Source organism: Stenella coeruleoalba (assembly GCF_951394435.1).
Source record: "Stenella coeruleoalba genome assembly, chromosome: 4".
Taxonomy (NCBI): domain Eukaryota; kingdom Metazoa; phylum Chordata; class Mammalia; order Artiodactyla; family Delphinidae; genus Stenella; species Stenella coeruleoalba.
Window position 1 is genome coordinate 77534199 of NC_137149.1, and position 15650 is coordinate 77549848.

Genomic DNA, 15650 nt, shown 5'->3' on the forward strand with positions numbered 1-15650 from the left:
TCAGTATATGTACCAAAGCTCCCTGTATGTTATCAATCTATCAGAGGCATCAACTCGTATTATATTATGTTCTTTCCAGAATCATTTAGCCAAACATGCTGTAGTCTTTCCTAAAAAAAATAGAAAGATTTTGATAACCCTAGAAATGTTCAGAACCCTGGAGTTGTTGAGAAATCAAATACTCTCAGATGTCTAAGATTCAGAAAAGTTGAGTATGTCTATACGCTAAAGAAAGCATCCAAATATACAAACACCTGCCTCTGAGTTCAATATATTATTAAATTACTGATGCAATTACTAATAAGCCTATCATGAAAAGAACTATATTAAGTTCACTGCAGAAGAAAAATCATATGAAAAAGTCATAAGGTTTTCCATGTCCACCCCTTCAAATTGATATTATTCATTGACACTGTCATAATGGGAAGAAGACAAGCTATAATCATTATTGTCCTTAATATTTTGATTTAACCATTACATATTATTTAAATAAGTTTATACAGTCAATTATTTGTATGCCTGCCTAGCTTACTTAATTGAGGTTGAACAGTTTACAATTCTTACGTATATTTCTCTTAATTTTCTACTTAATTCTGTGGTATAAACACTAAGTAAATTATGTGGCAATATATAATTATTCTTTCAAAACTTTTCTTTGAAGTATAATGTACATACAGGAAAGTTTACATATCCATAAATGAATAGCTCAGTGAATTTTCGTGAACTATCACAACTATAAAATCAACACCCAGATTAAGAAAGAGAATATTACCAGCACTACAAAGTCCAGGTTTCCAGACCCTATGCCCTACAAGAGAATCATTATCCTACATTCAAAGAATGGAATAGTTATTTCTGCTTCTTTATAATATATATAAATTATAACATGTGGTATGTACTCTTTTTTATATACAAATTATTTTACTCCAAAGTTGTTCACATATATAAAATTTATTCACCCATTTTATTGCTGTTCATTTTTTAGTGTTATTAACATATGCACATACACAAACACACAAAGCATCAAGCTAGAGATAGAGACAGAGAGAGAGGGAGACAAGGTAAATTTTTTTAGAAGTCTGCTTTCAGGTTTTTTTTTTTTTTTAATATATATATATATATATCATATAACTATGCAAAGCATGAAAAAATGTTTCTTTAAAGCATATTACATGCAAGGAACAAATACCAAAATCTAATATTACTCATTTCCTTCTTATACTAAATGTTGCCTTATTGTGTATGTATATATAATATACATTACAATATATAATATTATATATAAATTATAAATACTATAATATAAATTAATAAACTGAAAATTGGCACTCAGTTTCTGACAAAGCTATCTGTGTTCATTATGATTTTTAAATTCAAATTTTATTGAGGAGATCAGTTCAAGATGGTAGAATAGAAGGACATGTGCTCACTCCCTCTTGCAAGAGCACTGGGATCACTACTAACTGCTGAACAATCATCTACAGGAAGACACTGGAACTCGCCAAAAAAGATACCCCACATCCAAAGACAAAGGAGAAGTCACAGTGAGACAGTAGGAGGGGCATAATCACAATAAAATCATATCCCATAACTGCTGGATGGGTGACTCACAAACTGGAGAACAATTATACCACAGAAGTCCACCCACTGAAGTGAAGGTTCTGAGCCCCATGTCAGCCTTGCCAACCCAGGGTCCGGCAGCTGGAGGAGGAATTCCCAGAGAATCAGACTTTGAAGGCTAGCAGAATTTTATTGGAGGTCTTTGACAGGATGGGGGAAACAGAGAATCCACTCTTGGGGGGGCACACACAAAGTAGCATGCTCATGAGGATCCAGGGGGGAAGGAGCAATGACCCCATAGGAGACTGAACCAGACCTACCTGCTAGTGATGGAGGGTCTCCTGCAGAGGCGTTGGGGGGGGGGTGGCTGTTGCTCACCACAGGGATAAGGACACTGGCAGCAGAATTTCTGAGAACTACTCCTTGGCATGAGCCCTCCCAGAGTCCACCATTAGCCCCACCAAAGAGCCTGTAGGCTTCAGTGCTGGGTCACCTCAGGCCTTTTACTGAGCTCTGTCCACCAGAGCAACAGCCAGCTCTACCCACCACCCGTCCCTCCCATCAGGAAGCTTGCACAGGCCTCTTAGATAGAGGCTCATCCACCAGAGGGCAGACAGCAGAAGCAAGAAAAAGTACAATTCTGCAGCCTGTGGAACAAAAACCACATTCACAGAAAGATACACAAAATGAAAAGGCAGAAGACTATGTACCAGATGAAGGGACAAGATAAAACCACAGAAAAACAACTAAATGAAGTGGAGATAGGCAACCTTCCAGAAAAAGAATTCAGAATAATGATAATGAAGATGATCCAGGACCTCAGAAAAAGAATGGAGGCAGAGATCGAGATGATGCAAGAAATGTCTAACAAAGACCTAGAAGAATTAAACAACAAACACTAGGAAGATTTAAAGAACAAACAAACAGAGATAATACAATAAGTGAAATGAAAAATACACCAGAAGGAATCAATAGCAGCATAACTAAGGCAGAAGAATGAATAAATAACCTGGAAGACAGAATGGAGTAAATCACTGCCACAGAACAGAATAAAGAAAAAAGAATGAAAAGAAATGAAGACAGCCTAAGAGACCTCTGGGACAACATTAAATGCAAAAACATTCATATTATAAGGGTCCCAGAAGGAGAAAAGAGAAAGGAAGGACCCGAGAACATATTTGAAGAGATTATGGTGGAAAACTTCCCTAACATGGGAAAGGAAATAGCCATCAAAGTCCAGGAATTGCAGAGAGTCCCAGGCAGGATAAACACACTGAGACACATAGTAATCAAATTGACAAAAATTAAAGACAAAGAAAAATTATTGAAAGCAACAAGGGAAAAACAACAAATAACATACAAGGGAACTCCCATAATGTTAACAGCTGATTTCTCAGCAGAAACTCTACAAGCCAGAAGGGTGTGGCACGACATATTTAAAGTGATGAAAGGGAAGAACCTACAAACAAGATTACTCTACCCAGCAAGGAACTCATTCCAATTTGATGGAAAAATCAAAATCTTTACAGAGAAGCAAAAGCTAAGAGAATTTAGCACCACCAAACCAGCTCTACAACAAATGCTAAAGGAACTTCTCTAAGTGAGAAACACAAGAGAAGAAAAACACCTACAAAAACAAACCCAAAACAACTAAGAAAATGGTAATAGGAATATACATATCAATAATTTTCTTAAATGTGAATGGATTGAATGCTCCAAACAAAAGACACAGGCTTCCTGAATGGATACAAAAGCAAGACCCATATATATGCTGTCTACAAGAGACACACTTCAGACCTGGGGACACATACAGACTGAAAATGAGGGGATGGAAAAAGATATTCCATGCAAGTGGAAATCAAAAGAAAGCTGGAGTAGCAATACTCATATCAGAAAAACTAGACTTTAAAATACATAGTGTTACAAGAGAAAAGGAAGAACACAACACAGTGATCATGGGATCAATCCAAGAAGAAGATATAACAATTATAAATATATATGCACCCAACATAGGAGCACTGCAATACATAAGGAAAATGCCAACAGATATAAAAGAGGAAATTGACAAAGCAACAAAATAATAGTGGGGGGGGCTATAACACCTCACTTACACCACGGACAGATCATCCAGACCAAAAATTAATAGGAAACACACACTTTAAATGACACAGTAGACCAGATAGATTTAATTGATATTAATAAGGTACTGCATCTGTAAACAGCAGATTACACTTTCTTCTCAAAAGTACATGGAACATTCTCTACGATAGATCACATCCTGGGTCACAAGTCAAGCCTCAGTAAGTTTAAGAAAATTGAAATCATACCAAGCATCTTTTCCGACCACAATGCTATGAGAGTAGCAGACAATTACAGGGAAAAAAAAAACCATAAAAGACACAAAAACATGGAGGCTAAACAATACATTACTAAATAACCAAGAGATCACTGAAGAAATCAAAGAAGAAATCAAAAAATACCTAGAGACAAACAACAATGAAAACATGATGTTCCAAAGCCTATGGGAGGCAGCAAAAGCAGTTCTAAGAGGGAAGTTTATAGCAATACAATCCTACCTCAAGAAACAAGAAAAAACTCAAACAATCTAACCTTACACCTAAAGGAACTAGAGAAAGAAGAACAAACCTAACCCAGAGTTAGTAGAAAGAGAGAAATCATAAATATCTGAGCAGAAATAAATGAAATAGAAACAAAGAAAACAATAACAAAGATCAAGAACACTAGAAGCTGGTTCTTTGAGAAGATAAACAAGATTGATAAACCTTTAGCCAGACTCATCAAGAAAAACAGAAGACTCAAATCAATAAAATTAGAAATGAAGAAGGAGAAGTTACAACAGACACTGCAGAAATACAAAGCATCCTAAGAGACTACTACAAGAAACTCTAGGCCAATAAAATGGACAACCTGGAAGAAATGAACAAATTCTTAAAAAAGTATAACCTTCCAAGACTGAACCAGGAAGAAATAGAAAATATGAACAAACCAATCACAAGTAATGAAATTAAAACTGTGATTAAAGATCTTCCAACAAACAGAAGTCCAGGACCAGATGGCGTCACAGGTAAATTCCATCAAACATTTAGAGAATAGCTAACACCCATCCTTCTCAAACTCTTTCAAAAAATTGCAGAGGAAGGAGCACTCCCAAACTCATTGTACGAGGCCACCATCACTCCGATATGAAAACCAGGCAAAGATGTCACAAAAAAGAAAACTACAGGCCAATTTCACTGATGAATATAGATGCAAAAATCCTCAACAAAATACTTGGAAACAGAATCCAGCAACACATTAAAAGGATCATAAACCATGATCAAATGGGATTTATCCCAGGGATGCAAGGATTCTTCAATATACACAAATCAATCAATGCGATACACCATATTAACAAACTGAAGAATAAAAACCATATGATCATCTCAATAGATGCAGAAAAAGCTTTTGACAAAATTCAACACCCATTTATGGTAAATACTCTCCAGAAAGGGGGCATAGAGGGAACCTACCTCAACATAATAAAGGCCATATACGACAAACCCACAGCAAACATCATTCTCAATGGTGGAAACACTGAAAGCATTTCCTCTAAGATCAGGAACAAGACAAGGATGTCCACTCTCACCACTTTCATTCAACTTAGTTTTGGAAGTCCTATCAATGGCAATCAGAGAAGAAAAAGAAATAAAAGGAAAACAAATTGGAAAAGAAGGAGTAAAACCGTCACTGTTTGCAGATGACATGATACTGTACATAGATATTCCTAAAGATGCCACCAGAAAACTACTAGAGCTAATCAATGAATTTGGTAAAGTTGCATGATACACAATTAATGCACCGAAATCTTTGCATTCCTATACACTAACAATGAAAGATCAGAAAGAGAAATTAAGGAAACAATCCCATTCTCCATTGCAACAAAAATAAAATACCTAGAAATAAACCTACCTAAGGAGGTGAAAGATCTGTACTCAGAAAACTATTGGCCACTGATGAAAGAAATCAAAGATGACACATACAGATGGAGAGATATACCATGTTTGGAAGAATCAATATTGTGAAAATGACTATACTACCCAAAGCAATCTACAGATTCAATGCAACCCCTATCAAATTAAAAATGGTATTTTTACAGAAGAGGAACAAAAAAATCTTAAACTTTGTAGGGAAACACAAAAGACCCTGAATAGCCAAAACAATCTTGAGGGGAAAAAAATGAAGCTGAAGGAATCAGACTCTCTGACTTCAGACTATACTACAAAGCTACAGTAATCAAGATAATATGGTACTGACACAAAAACAGAAATATAGATCAATGAAACAGGATAGAAAGCCTAGAGATAAAACCATGCACCTATGGTCAACTAATCTGTGACAAAGGAGGCAAGGATATACAATGGAGAAAAGACAGCCTCTTCAATAAGTGGTGCTGGGAAAACTGGACAGCTAAATGTAAAAGAAGAAATTAGAACACTCCCTAACATCATACACAAAAATAAACTCAAAATGGAATAAAGTCTTAAATGTAAGAATGGACACTATAAGACTCTCTGAGGAAAACATATGAAGAACACTGACATAAATCATGGTAAGATGTTTTTTGACCCACCTCCCAGAGTAATGCAAATAAAAACAAAAATAAACAAATGGGACCTAATGAAACTTAAAAGCTTTTGCACAGGAAAGGAAACTATAAACAAGACAAAAAGACAACCCTCAGAATGGGAGAAAATATTTACAAATGAATCAACTGACAATGGATTAATTTCCAAAATATATAAACAGCTCATGCATCTCAATATTAAAAAACAAACAACCCAATCCAAAAATGGGCAGAAGAACTAAATAGACATTTCTCCAAAGAAGACATACAGATGGCCAAGAGGAACATGAAAAGCTGTTCAACATCATTAATTATTAGAGAACTGCAAATCAAAACTACAATGAGGTATTACCTCACACCAGTTAGAATGGGCATCATCAGAAAATCTACAAACAGCAAATCCTGGAGAGGGTGTGGAGAAAAGGGAACCCTCTTGCACTGTTGGTGAGAATGTAAATTGATACAGCCACTATGGAGAACAGTATGGAGGTTTCTTAAAAAACTGAAAATAGAAATACCATATTACCCAGCAAACCCACTATTGGGCTTATACCCAGAGAAAACCATAATTCTTAAGCCACATGCACCCCAATGTTCATTGCAACACTATTTTCAATAACCAGGTCATGGAAGCAGCCTAAATGCCCATCGATAGACGAATGGATATAGAAGAAGTGGTACATATATACAATGGAATATTACTCAGACATAAAAAGAAATGAAATTGGGTCATTTGTAGAGACATGGATAGACCTAGAGACTGTCACACAGAGTGAAGTGTGTCAGAAAGTGAAAAACAAATATTGTATATTAACGCATATATGTTTAATCTAGAAAAATGGTACAGATGAACAGGTTTGCAAGGAAGAAATAGAAACCCAGATATAAAGAACAAACCTATGGACACCAAGGGGAAATCGGGGGTGGGGTGGTGGTGGTGGGATGAATTGGGAGATTGGGATTGACGAATATACACTATTATTTATAAAACAGATCTAATAAGAACCTGCTGTATAAAAATAAATAAAATAAAGTTCAAAAAAATTATTGAAATAAATTTACAAAGCATAAAATTCTCCTCTAAAGTGTATAATTCAGTGTTTTTAGTGTACACATAGAGATGTGTAGCCATCACACTATAATTCCAGAGTATATGCACTACTACAAAAAGAATCCTCATATCCATTTGCAAGTTAATTCTCATTCCCTTATCTCCCTAACTCCTGGCAACCATGAATCTACTTTCTATATGTATTTCCCTGCTCTGGAAATTTCATATAAATGGAATTGTACAATAGTGTTCTTTTTCATTGGCTTCTTTAATTTAGCATACTGCGTTCATCCATGATTTAACATGTATTAGTACCTCAATTTAATGGCAAATAATATTTCATTGTTTATATATACCACTTTGTTTATCCATTGATTAGCTGATGGACATTTGGGTTGTATCTTCTTTTGTACCATTATGAGTAGTGCTGCTATGAACTCCATGTAAAACTTGTGGTGTAGGCATATGCTCCAATTTCTCTTGGGTTTATACCCAAGGCATAGATTTACTGGGTCATGTAATAATACTATACTTAACTTTTTGAGGAAATGACAAACTTTCCCAATGTAACTGTATCTTTTTACAATCCAATTAAAATTTTTGAAACTTCTGATTTCTCTACTTCCTCAATGATGCTTCTTTATTCTTTTCTTTTTCTGTTCCTCAGACTGGATATCACAGTTGACCTATCTCGAAGTTTGCCAGTTCTTTGTTTTTGGCAGGTCAAATCGATTCAGTTATTGTAGTTTTCAACTCCAGAATTTTTTTAAAAAATAATTTTTATCTCTTTACTGATATTTTTTATTTGTGAGACATTGTTCTCATTCTGTTTTTAGCTCTTTGGACATATTTATAATAACTACTTTAAAATTTTTATCTAGTTAATCCAAATTATGGGCTTGTTCTGGGTCAGTGTTTATATAGTCTTAATATGTATTCCTTCTTGTTTCTTAGCATGCTTCATGTATTTTTTAAACTGGATATCTTAAATAAGATAATATTGCAAAGCTGGAAATCATATCCTCTTCCTCCCCTCTAAGGCTTGTTTTCTTTGTTATTTATTGGTTTAGTGACTTTCCTATACTAGTCTGTATTGTCTTTAGAGACCACTGAAGTCACTTTTCTGTAAGTTTAGTGGTCAGCTGATAATTAGATAGACATTTCCTTAATACATTTTACTAATTAGTCTCTGACCCATTGCTGAGGGGCTCACTGAATTGGGTAAGACTTCAAAACTCCTACAGGTCACAATTTTGCCTTAGCCTTCATTTCCTGCTTACTTGGAGACTCAGAGTCAGAGAGATATGAGAGATTAAAGCCTCAGGTCTTTCCTCAGCATACACACAGCCCTGTATATGCACATGGTCTCTAGATTTCCAGGAATATGTTAGAGGTTTTAAGAGCCATTATATCCCCAGCTTTGGTCAGCTGCTTCTTTGCCCCAACTGGTATCAATGCTTTCACAAAATTCTTAAGAATAGAGCTTCCCCACTGAGCAAAATCTTATCAAGTCAATTAAAGATAAATCCAATGAGGCTTGTCCACAGAGGTGCCAAAGCGATAATATAGAAAAATTCTATAAAGATGGGACTTTTTAGAGGGTTCCAAGCCTGTTCTCCCTCCTCCAGTGTTCTCCCAGGCTACAAGTTTCAAATCTACCATGGAATGAGAGACAGGATGACAGAAATAGGGCAAGTGGAAACTCCACAAAATCACTGTTCTTACTACAATTCAGTCATTTTTCTGGAATAAGTGCCCTTCAGATTGTTCCAAAGCTTTGATTGATCTCCAGAGTTTGGAAAAATGTTGATTTTGGCCATTTTTGCCAATATCATCATTGCTTTTATGAAGGAACATCTATTTGAGGTCTTTATCATGTCATTCCAGGTGTTTCCACTTTCATTGGGAGTTTTACATTTTTGCTGTTCTCATTTATTACTATGAGTTTCTGGACACCTTAAAACTTGACCTCAACCTGTTTTTCCAACCTTGTCTCCATCTTCTCTCTGGAAAATACTTTATAATACAATAACATTGAACCATCTTCTTCTCTTCTCTACATTTCACCTTTATTATATTCTAGCTTTGCTTTTGCTGTTTCCTCTGCCTAGTTCAGGTTTGCTCACTTTGGTTTTGAATAACTCCATTCAGTACATTTAAAAAATAATAAATATGCTAAAAATTATACTGGTACAAGCTAACATTTCTTGACATTGTATCATCAGTCAGACTCTATTTTAAGTACTTTGCATTAATTACCTCAATTAACCCTCACAAAAATCTATGATACAGAAAGAATGTAAAGAAGCAATTTTAGTAGTCTATTACTTAGATGAAACAAGACTTGGTTACAGTCTTAATGAACAGTTAGAGATAAGGAGGATCATAGGTCAGTAGCATTATTTTAAACTTGAGTTACTAGGTTGAAGTTACCTGATATAGAAGAGAGAAAGGGATGAGTTCTAAGGGCAACTATGAAGAGCTATTTATTGAACATGCTGAGTTTGTGAGATACCCAAGTGAGGAAATTCAGCAAGCAATTTGATGTACTAACATGCAAGTCATGAGGGGGGTCAGTCTTAGAGATACAGGTTAGGAATTATGAACATGGTAGGTAGTATTACAAATTTAGCACTGGGAAAGCTTGCCAAAATAACCAATACAGTGAAGCACAAGTCTAATGATGGAAATGTGAGGATACACAAAATTCTAGGAAAAGCAAATCAGGGAGAGAAAGAGATCAGAGAGAGCATGTCATATGTGAAGAAGAGAGATAACTTGGATTAGCATTAGCATTTGAAGGTATAATCTTAATAGTTTCTTTCATGTACTGGAAGAGGAGAAAGAAATAATGAATATAAAGGTGAAAATGCTTATGGGTAGAGAAGAAGGAAGTTACAGTGAGTAGAAAGAAAGAAGTTGAGTGGAAGACCTAAAGAAAGTAATGAAGATTTGTAAACATTACCTAGAGGGAAAAGGAAAAGACTGTTGAAAAAGGGTCACCATTTTGTATGTGGCCTATCTGAAGGGATTGCTCATAATTGGATATTGGCACTAGACTGTATGGTTATAGGATTAACTGCGCCAGGGTTCGGAGCTCTGGAGACAGAACAGAGACAGAATGAAGAGCAGATTGAAGCTCTGATTTCAAGATTAAAATGTTTTCCTTTCTCCACAGTTTAATATTCCACTGCAATAAGCTTAAAAAAAAAGAAATATGAATGTAAAAATCAAAACTATTTGGTGCAAAAATATCTCTTGGAGCTTTGTAAGTTTATACAGGTCTAAATATTTATTATGAAAAAAAGGAATCATATTTAGTCAGAAAGATGTTTTTCTTTTCTTTTTTTTTTTTTTGCGGTACGCGGGCCTCTCACTGTTGTGGCCTCTCCCGTTGCGGAGCACAGGCTCTGGACGCGCAGGCCCAGCGGCCATGGCTCACGGGCCCAGCCTCTCCGCGGCATGTGGGATCTTCCCGGACCAGGGCACGAACCCGTGTCCCCTGCATCGGCAGGCGGACTCTCAACCACTGCGCCACCAGGGAAGCCCAGAAAGATGTTTTTAAAATTACCATTCTTTTTCATGTAATCTGAATTAAATTTTTATGAGGCCTCGAGTATGTCTATATGAATTTTAACTTAGATAAAAATCAAGATAGTCACATTTTAATTTGTTTTTATTATCTAAATCAAAGAAAAATATTAATTTATAATAAAATATAAAAATATTAAGACTGAATTTATATTATCAGTCACTTAAACATAAAATTCTAAGATAATGTACTTTCTTTTTTTATTCTGCTATTCTATTAAGATTAAAAAAAAAATTTGTATCTAGGATTTTATACTAAGATTCACATGGCATAGAATTCTAAGGGCTACATAAACTAATATTCTCTAAATCTTCTTTCCTATGAAAGTCATCAATATTATGAGCTGAAATTTGAACATGGACTTAGCCAATATGGTGGCAGTTATGTTTAGTATAGAAAGATAACTATATTTTTACAGATATCAATATCTGTTTCTCGATAAATATTAACTCAGTTATTTTGCCAATACCCAAAGTGGCCAACAGAATGGGTTAATTAATGTTTCACAATCCTTGTTATTATTCAGTTATTTCTCAATGCTGTAAATTTCACAAAGCCATACCAAAACTTGCATGTATATGTATCAGTGCCTTTTCAAATTTTGAATTTAACTATGTGTTTTAAAAAGGCAGAAGCTTATCCTTGAGAAATCAAATTTATATTAAATATTCATAATTCAATTTTAAATACTAAATCTCTTTGATTATGTATAAACACTAATTTAGTACTTTACATGCTGCATAAATAAATATTTTTTTAAAATTTAAATCTGAAAACAGAAATGTTAGGATCTAGAACAAATATTTCTGAGAAAATATGTATTCATTTCCTAGAACTGCTGTGACAAATTCCTACAAACGTTGTGACTTAAAACAACAGAAATTAATTTTTTCATAGTTTTAGAGGCCAAAATTCTAAAATCAAGGTGTTGCTCTGGAGCCTCTAAGAGAGAATCTTTCCTTGATTTTTCCTAATTCTGGTGGCTGTTGACATTCCTTTTCCTTGGCCTGTGGCCATATTACTCCAGTTTCTAACCCTGTCTTCACATTGCCTTCTCCTCTTTGTGTCTTATCCTCTTCCATCCATTGTTAAGGGCACTTGTCATTGGATTTAAGGCCCACATGAATAAGTTCCTCCTCTTAAAATCCTTAACTATCACATTTTGCCATATAAGGTAATATTTAATCTTTTACCATAGAACAAAATATTCACTTGATCCAGGGATCTGGAAATTAATATACTTTGGAGGAGGCATTTTTTCTGCCTATCACAGGAAAGAACACAAAACTGATTCTCATTTGATTCATTTTTTTTCCTAAGTATTTTGCTCAAATCAACTATCATCTTTTGCCAGCCAAAATGTTATTGTAAACAGTAACAGCTATATTTACATTCCACTAATTGAATAATTTCATTAATTGAATAATTAAAAGATTACAAATCACTAATTTCCATCTTTATATTGCTTAAAGCTAAGTATCAACTGCTGCTACGCTTAGTCTAGCTTCAACTCTCCCAAAATAGAGTTCATTTGAATTTGTTCTTAATGCAGTTCACTCTTCATGCAAATTATTCATGTAGCTTACTCAGAAATGTAAAATTATGAGATAAATTACTGAGAGTGTACTGTGTGTTTGTATGTCTCCAAGTCCAGAATACAAATTTTATATTAAAACTGAATGCCTAGATCTATCAAAATACTATCAAGATTAAAATCAAAATAATAATTAGGAACAAGTTTAAGAAAAGAAGTTCATGACTTATAGTCTGAAAACTATAAAACATTTATGACAAAAAATGGAAAAAAAATCCCTATTCATGGACCAGAAGATTTATATTATTAAGATAATATACTCCCAAAGTGATCTACAGATTCAAAAACTTCCTATTAATTTTCCAGATTCCTTTTTTGCAGAAATTGGCAAGTTGATTTTCAAATTTATATGGAAATGCAAGGGACACAGAATAGCCAAAATAATCGTGAAAAAGAAGGAAAAAGTTGGAGGACTCATGTTTCCTGAGATCAAAATGTATTGCAAAACTACAATACTCATGTAAGTGTAATACTAGCGTATGGGTAGATACATACATCAATGAAAAAAATTGAGAGTCCAAAAATAAACCTTTATTTTATTTTCAATTGATTTTTGAAGTAGTGTCAAGATAATTCATTGGAGCAAAGAATAGATTTTTTTCAACAAATGGTGCAAGGGCAACTAAGTTATCTATATGCAAAAGAAACAATTTTGACCCTGTTTTTAACATACCAAAAAATAAGTGCAACTAAATTATAGACCTAAACATAAGAACTAAAACTGTAGTACTCTTAGAAGAAAACATAGAAGTAAATTTTCATGACCATGTGTTAGTCAATAGTTTCTTAGATATGACACTAAAAGTGCAAGTGACAAAACAAAAACACTGATAAATTGGGTTTCATCAAAATTAAAAACCTTTGGAATTTCAGACCCACAAAAAAGTTAAAAGTGAAAGGTGAAAGTAAAAAGAAAACCCACAGAAAGTAGGAAATACTTACAAGTCATGTATCTGATAAGGTAATTTAATCAGAATATAAAAAGAACACTTAAAACTCAATAATGAAAAGATAAATATCTCAATAAAAATGGGCAATGGGTATGAATGGGTATTTATTCAGAGAACACATACAAATATCCAATAAGCTCTGAAGAGATGCACAAAATTATTAGCCATTAAGGAGATGCAAATCAAACCTCCAATAAGATGTCACTTCATACACACTAGGATGGCTACAATAAAATAGATAGAAAATAATAAGCATTGATGAGGATGCAGAGAAATTGGAATCATCATACATTTTGTGTATTTGGAAAACAGGATGGTAGTTCTTCAAACTGTTAAATACAGAGCTGCTATCCATGATCTAGTAATTCCATTTCTAAGTATATACTATCAGAAATGAAAACATATGTCCACATAAATATACATAAATGTTTATAACAAAATTATTCATAATAGCCAAAAAATGGAAATAACCCAAATGACCACCAAGTGATGAATGTCTCCAAAATGCAGTCTATTCATACAATGAAATATTATTTAGCAATCAAAAGAAATGGAGTACCAACACCTCCTATGGCATGGAAGAACCTTCAAAAGAGTATGCTAAGCAAAAGATACCAGTTACAAAAGAACATATATTGTATGATTCTATTTATATGAAATGTCCAGAATAGGCAAATCTATAGAGAGAATAAGTAGATTACTGGTTGCCTATGCCTGGGGGTGGGTAGTGACTACTAATGTCTAAAGGGTTTTTCGGGGAGGATGATAAAAATATTTTAAAATTATATTGCAATGACAGTTGCACAACTTTGTAAATGTACTAAAAGCCTTTGAATTACAGACTTTAAGTAGAATAATTGTATGATGTATGAACCAAATCTTAAAGCTGTTAAAATAGGCCACTGTAACAATTTAAAAACTAAAAGAAAATTTCTTAGGAAATGATTTTAAATATAAAATCATTTACAAAGATGATGTAAAATTCAAAGTAAAGATGGACTTTTGTTTCTTCCTCTGTGTCTCTCTCTCTCTGCCTCCATCATATATATATATATAATATATATTTATAATATTTTATTTTACTTTATTTTTTTCCCTGTAGTATTGACTGGAATGAGGGATAAGGAAAGGAGCAGGACAGAACTGATCTTGTAGGAGAAGATCTGGTAAGGGAGGCAATTTGAAATTTCCCTAAAAGCATAGTGATCAAAACTGAGTTATAAAACATTGTCAAGGTGTGAAAGCCAACAGTTGGTATGAGAAAAATACCACAGAATCTTTTGATAATGTGTTTAAATCTGACACCAACAAGCCTTTGTCTCAGTCTGTATGAGAGGTGGTCACCTGTCACAGACAAGCCATCTCATACCCTATGGAAGGCCTGGAGTGCAGCACAGTGACAATTGCATTGTCACTCACTTGAAGCCTACTGCAATATATTCCAGATTATGTACATTTACATATCATATCACCTCCATACCACAACTTAATGAAACTGACCCTCACAGAATACAAGTTTGCCTTTTAAAAATTCTTATAAAGACATATTTCATATAAGCACAAGTGAATAAAAAGAAAATCATGGTGCTGATAAGACACCTTATTATAATTCTTCACTGGAAATATCATGAGGTTAAAACAAGAACAATCTAATCAAGTTTGCTAGAAATTTTACCAAGAAAATATGAGTTTAAAAATAAAACATGATATGTTGATTTATCTGCCTTGGTTATAAAATAAAATTCATAAATTAAATTTATGAATATATGAAATGTATTCAGTTCATAATGTAAGGTAATCAAATGCCAACACATAATTTAAAATCAGAAGTTTTTATGATATTATTCATATGGTTAGTTGAAAATGAACAATAATTATTACCATGCTTTATAATGCTTTGTAATGAGATAAAGTGTTACCAGGAAGATTTTTAATCTTACACAGGGATGCTGGCTAACTGTTCATATAGAACTTTAGATGAGTTTACAAAACAGGACCATCCCACATTTGCTGACATGGTATGTGGTGACAAGTGACAAGGCAGGAGTATGCAACAGAGACTTTACAAGAGAACAAGGATATTAATCATTCCCTTCAAAGCAAGGGAAACATTTTTTACAAATAATAAGATACGGCAGTGCTTTTCTGAAGAAATTCATTATGTAGAAAGTAATTTTTTTAATGTATTTTTGAAAATGTTTCCATCATTAGGGAATTTAATACTTAAAACTATGTTTAAGTTCAAAAATAAGAAGTAACAGGTGTGTCCCATGGGGGAA

At 33.9% G+C, this 15650-nt stretch overlaps 1 protein-coding gene across 1 annotated transcript in view; it reads left to right on the plus strand.

Moving 5' to 3' along the window:
* Positions 1–14504, plus strand: part of LOC307185648 (uncharacterized protein) — a 149186-nt gene extending 134682 nt beyond the window's left edge. Inside the window, exons 4-5 of the mRNA XM_079919989.1 lie at positions 12728–12881; positions 14474–14504. Coding sequence (XP_079776115.1) covers positions 12728–12881; positions 14474–14495 — 176 coding nt within the window. The 3' untranslated portion in view covers positions 14496–14504. The remainder of the gene's footprint in view (positions 1–12727; positions 12882–14473) is intronic.
* The last annotated feature ends 1146 nt before the right edge of the window (positions 14505–15650 follow it).